This window comes from Drosophila sulfurigaster, chromosome 2L, assembly GCF_023558435.1.
Source record: "Drosophila sulfurigaster albostrigata strain 15112-1811.04 chromosome 2L, ASM2355843v2, whole genome shotgun sequence".
NCBI lineage: Eukaryota > Metazoa > Arthropoda > Insecta > Diptera > Drosophilidae > Drosophila > Drosophila sulfurigaster.
The window spans coordinates 24,392,151-24,398,150 of record NC_084881.1 but is presented as its reverse complement, the minus strand read 5'-3'; the positions used below and the strand labels follow the sequence as shown (position 1 = coordinate 24,398,150).

General features: G+C 46.1%; 1 protein-coding gene across 5 annotated transcripts in view; it reads right to left on the bottom strand.

Moving 5' to 3' along the window:
- Positions 1-330: 330 nt before the first annotated feature.
- Positions 331-6,000, bottom strand: part of LOC133839602 (transcription factor hamlet) — a 41,115-nt gene continuing 35,445 nt past the window's right edge. For all 5 annotated transcript variants that reach the window (XM_062271224.1, XM_062271253.1, XM_062271232.1 and 2 more), the window contains exons 7-8: positions 2,069-3,145; positions 331-1,998 (exon numbers count right to left, since the gene is read on the bottom strand). In XM_062271224.1, coding sequence (XP_062127208.1) covers positions 655-1,998; positions 2,069-3,145 — 2,421 coding nt within the window. In that variant the 3' untranslated portion in view covers positions 331-654. The remainder of the gene's footprint in view (positions 1,999-2,068; positions 3,146-6,000) is intronic.

Genomic DNA, 6,000 nt, shown 5'->3' with positions numbered 1-6,000 from the left:
AAGATTTGTATTGAGAATTGCAATAATTAGCACTAAAAAATATTGAAACTTATTCGCATAGCCTACAGATTGAAGTGAATGCGACTTGCGCTCAACACTCAAAATATCCAATCGAATACCCGATTTATGGTATAGTGTATTCCTCTTCCCCCTGATGCCTTATATATAATTTTTACATACGCTCCACAATTTACAGCACAACTTATTTGGTAATAATAATAACTATGTATAATATAAGATCATATCGAGTGTATATCGAGGCTAGTCTACAATTTAATTATATATATGATCCAGTTGTGTACAGAGTTTATAAAGTTTATCGAAACGTGATTTGATTAAGTTTTAGTTTTTGTATATTTTTATATATATATCTTTTTTTTTGTAGTTTTTCTTGTGTTTACTTCACCGTCTTTTTCCATTGATTGCATAGCTACGAGTAGTTAAATTTTTTTTTTTTTTCAAAGTTTTTTTTAGTATTTTTTGTTGTTGTTGAATTTATGTTAGTTACATTGATAAATAAGTATCTAGAAGGAAAATGCGAACTACTTAACGATTAGTTTTTCCCTCTTGGAGGCACACGCTTAAGTAAAAGTTTAAAGTAAGTTTTTAGTAGCAGGGAAATTCCCTGTTTGATTTTTTTTCTTTCTGACTTTCTTAGGTGCTCACTGCGATCGTTTCGCTCAGAGCTGTGGGATTATTGTTGTTGTTGTTGCTGCTGCTGTTGTGGTTGCTGCTGCTATTGCTGTTGCTATTGTGGTTGTTGTCAGTGTTGTTGTTGTTATTGTTGACCAGCAATTCCTTGTCGAAATTAACCGATTGTCGCGTCGACACCGACAACTGATCATCACTGCCCGCATATTCCTCCGTATCGCCATCGGCACCCCCTAGACTTGTGGGCGTGTACACGCCCTTCATGAACGAACGAATATCGTCGAAGCAGGCCTCATCGCGCTCCTTGGCCTCATTGGAACTGGGCGAATCGTGATACTCGAAGCCAGCGGCATCCGCTTCGTGTTTCTTCACATGCCGATCGAGATTCGTCTGCTGGCCAAAGCTGCGATCACAGATCTCGCACTTGAAGGGACGCTCCTTGTTGTGGATGTTGCGCACATGACGCTGCAGATTCGACGAGATGCTGAACGAGCGATCGCAGTACTCACACTTGTACGGTTGCTCTCCGGTGTGTGTGCGCAGATGTCGCGTGAGGTTCGCGGAACGCGGAAACACTTTCCCACAAAACCTGCACGTGTAGCGATCCTTTAAGCGTCCTCCTCCACCTCCACCTCCGCTGCTGCTGTGGCTGGCGGCGATGGGGGGACAAGCGGCTGAAAGGCCGGCGGCACGCAACGCTTTGCGGAAAGTGTGCTCGGGCGGACACGACAGATGACGTGAGACGCTGCTGCAGGGAGCAAACGCTCCAGCAAGTGGCGACTCAATACCTGGCCGTCCGCCCATTTGGCCTAAAAAAGGAAACGATGGCGCTGAGAAACGATTGCGATACAGCTCCTCCAACAGCAGATGCGGATGCATCTGAGGACGTGGACAAGCCAACGCAGAGACGGCAGCGGCTGCAGCTGCGGTTGCGGATGCGGATGCGGATGCTGTGGCCGCTGCCGCACTCTCCGACATGCTGCTCAGCTCCCCCCCGGTGCTGATCGGAGGCGAGGGAGTGCTGTGCGGTGCTGGCGAGGCGCTGGCGCTGTGCGTTGGACTGCTGCCCTTGTAGGAGAGCCGTGAGGTGGACGACGATTCCACTGAGCTGGTGTTGTTGCTGTTGTTGTTGCTGTGCTTGGCCAGCTTCGCCGGAGGCGGTTGCTCCAACTCGGGCGTGGGCGTGCGACTCGTGAGCGGCATATAGTTGAGGCTGGCGGAGCTGCGACGCTTGCGACTGGCAATGGACAAGTCCAGGGGCAACTCAGCGCTGCTTTTCTCCGGCTCAGCTTCCGGCTCGGAATCGCCATCGACGGGCGGCGGAGTGCTGACAATGTCAATGGATTTCTGTCGAGAATAAAAGGGAGAATTAGTAACCTCTTCAAGTGGATCTTTTCTGATCAAGTTGGAAACTTACTCTATCATTGTCCGGATCATTCTCTTCCTCCTCCTCATCCTCATGCAATGTTCCTTCTCTTTTAATCTTGCTTGAATCCAGCTTCAGCTTGGCTGCCGCCTTCAGCTGTAGTTCCGCATCCTGTTCCACTTCATGCTCCAGCAGCTCATCTTCAACTTCCTCCTCCTCTTCCTCGTCACTGACCTGCGTCTCGGACTTGATCAGTTTCCGCTGCTCCGGTGAACTGGAATCACGTTTGAGCCGCGATGGCGAGTCCTCCGCCTTGATGTTCATCGCAGCCTGCAGCTGCTGCTGGAAGGCGGCATTGGGGAACATGAGCGGTCCTATACCACGACCCATTTCCGCCAGCTGCGGATGATTGGGAAACATGTGCGGCAGCGGAAAGTTGCCCGCCTGCTGCAGGCCGGGTGTAAAGAAGTTGGGCAGGCCGTAGTGTGGAAAGCTGGCAAAGAACGAGGAGCTCGGACGCATCATAAAAAGATGATTTGGTGGCGTGGCCATGTTTGCTGAACTTGCTGAATCGCTGCTCGAGTTAGGGTTGGGATTAGAGTTGTTGTTGTTGTTGCTGTTAGTGTTGCTGTGGCTGCTGTTGGAGGCGGCGGCGGCAGCTGCGGCAAGACGCTGATGAGCACCAGGTGGCAAGATCAAAGGTGGCGGTTGTTGTTGTTGTTGCTGCTGTTGCTGCTGCTGCTGGTGATGATGATGATGATGATGATGCGAATGATGCAGACGCGATTGGGAATGATGATGACTGCGAAAGGTGTCGGTGGTGTCGCAGAATTTCTTGTGCTTGGACAACGAAGTGACCGAATTGAAGCTGGTGTTGCACTTCTTGCAATTGATTTGAACACGACAATCGGCGTGCATGCGACGATGGCGACAGAGGTTCGAGAATTGCGTGTACGCCTTGAAGCAGACTTCGCAGACAAAGGGCTTGACCGATGAGTGGATGTGCTGATGTTGCTTCAGCCCCGACGAGGTGGCAAATGTCTTGCCGCACTCCGGACACGGATGACTGCGAGCTCCAACGTGATAGGCGCGAATATGACGCTGTAGATTCGATGGGTCACAGAATACCTGCAAAAGACAGAGTCGGAGAGAGACAGAGAGAGAGAGAGAAGTAAATAACAATGATCAATAATCTATGAGTGTGTGTGAGGTTGAGATTTAAGACTGACTTTGCTCTCGTTACGCTGCCAAATGAAATGAAACTGAAATTAATCAATCATCTGCTGCTGCCGCTAAACGGATCTGTAGCGAGTGCTCGGTTCAACTCTAGGTAGACAATGCTCCCCCCTTCTATAAGATTACGCAAAGGCAGCACAACAACAACAACAAGAGCAACAACTACAACTACAACTCCACCCACTAGCAGCAGCAGCAGCAGAGCAAAGACGACGGCGACGGCAGCAACACCTTCGTCAATTATTAACATCAATTGCTACAATTGTCGTAGCCTGACCATCCCTCCCCCCTCACCACCCTCTCCCTGTCCTTCTTCGATTCACAGCCAAAAGCGTGAACAGCGCTGCTCTAGAAATATTGTGATTTGTTCACCAACCACAACAACAAAAAACTGTGAATGCAAATAAAACTGAATTCATGCTAACAGAATAAAATACTTGAATTTAAAAATTATATATTTCCTTCTCGATAGTATTGTAATTCTTTCAACCACAATCTATAAATGCCAATATAGCAAATGAGATCAATATTTGCTGCAGGTTACAATAAAGTAAAAATGTAATTAATTTGCTATTAAACTCACAGCTGCAATAAGAATATAGTAAGAAATTTGAGCTCTCTTAGCAAGCACTTAAATGTAATGTAATGTACTTAAATAAAGCCCCCAAGAAATGTTAAGCAAATTAACATTTCCTACAATTACCATACCACATAATAAAGTGAGCTTAATAATAAAAAGAGCTTCTGGACTTAAAGGAAGTATAAGAAAATAAATTACAAGAAAAATACAGAAAGCTTTTAAGGCATTAAAATTCTATGAGAAAATATGAAAGCTCTTCCGAACTAAAATCACAGTTTCGATCACAGTGACTGCGACTGCAGTTCACGCCTAGGCAAATTCACAGCTAAAGCGCTTTTTTGTATACCTTTTGGGGGGTTAACGCAATGACAGATCGAGCCGTTCATTTGGCCCAGACACAGACACAGAGACAGAAACAGAAACAGAAACAGCGACGCAGGCACAGGCCCAAGACAAGTTAACCCCAGCCAAGGCATGGACAGTGATGGGTACGTAAGAGAGACAGAGAAAGGGAAGAGAGGGGTGCGCTAGGCACAGCCAGTTTTTCAGTATCCACTTCAAACTTGATTTTCGGTCAGAGCCTCCACCCGCGCTGCGCTGCGCTGCGTTGATCCGAGCTGCGCTGCCTTTTACGAAACTGTTATGCCTAATCATGCTGTCATAATGCGCTACGAATTCATATCAAACGATGATCGAGTCAGCCTCTGTCTCTCTTTTGTTGTTTGAGCACGAGAGAAGAGTGGAGAGAGGAGAGTGGAGAGTGAGCGAGGCGGCGACTGAGGAGGACTGAAGACAAACGGCGACACACACAAGAATAGCTCGTGCTATAACTACATCAAATGGATTAGATTCAACTACTCTCCAAAAAGGCGAAAAACGCCACAAAAGACAACGGCAACAACAACAACAACGTCGACGACGACGACGGCGACGACGATGGTGTTACAGCAACAATAACAACAACAACGACAACAACAACGGTAACAGCAATAGTTGAAGACTCATGGATAAAGTGTAGGTGTTTTGGCATGCAGGCAGCAAAGGCAGCCGAGGCAGCGAAGGCGACAGAGTGAACAACGAGAGCAACAGGCAGAGGAAGCGAGAGAGCAATAGAGACGAGCTCTGTGTGCTTGAAGCTCGCAAAGGTTGGCCTTTGGAATGCGATTGTCTGCGAAGTGCTGTGATGTTGTCGTTGTTGTTGTTGTTGCTGTACTTGCGAGTTGTTGCTGCTATTTTAGTTGATGCTGTTGTCTGTGGCGTTAGGATCGTACGTGGGGTCAGACCAAGGCGTCTGCAGTAGGGCAATGAAAGGAGATCTAGAGCTGGCAGAAGACCAAACTGGTTAAAAGCCAACAACCAGTTGGCCAACTGTCCAACTAAAACATGTTACGACTCTATACAAAATACACACAATGTCTGCGAAGTAATTAAAAATGTTTAAAAACTGTAGCTAAATTATTTGCGCTCCTTGTTAATAGGCACTTTTATTTGCTATTACAGTAGCAAATATTCGTTTGCAAAAACAAAATCTCTGCACAAGTGGAAACATGCAAAACAGCCAACAACAAAATTACTATCGCATTAGCGCGACAACAACAACGCATAAGCAATTGTTTTTGCAAAGCTTTGGGACATAAGAAGTCGGAAGCTCGCATTTGTTTTTGTATGCATGTTTTAGAAGCTCTAATTTGTTTTTGTTTTTTTCATTTTCTCTTTGCTGTCGAATTTGTTTTTGAGTGCTTGACTTAGTATATTACGTTGTGTGTGTTGCAATTACAAAAACAAAGCTACCAGGAGAGCACTGAGCAGAAGTTGCTCTCTTTACCTAAAGAAAAATGAGAAGAGCATAAGTTCTACAGTTATCGCCATATTGTTTTTGCATTTTACATTGACCTATTTTTAAGAGCATGTGTAATTGTTTTTGTGGGATGCAGCACTTACAAAAACAAAGCTGCGCAGAGAGCACTGTTAAGAGAATAAGTTGAACATATACATATGTATCGCCTTTACTCCTCCTAGCAGCAATGGATCATGACGAATTTACTTGAGTATCGGCTACTTTACAGCCTCACACTGAAGAGAGAGAAGAGTTGAGCTCACTTAGCCCCGCCAAACGAGGTGCGATGTGGAGTGAAGTGAAGTGCAGCTAAGCCAAAATCCGAAATGG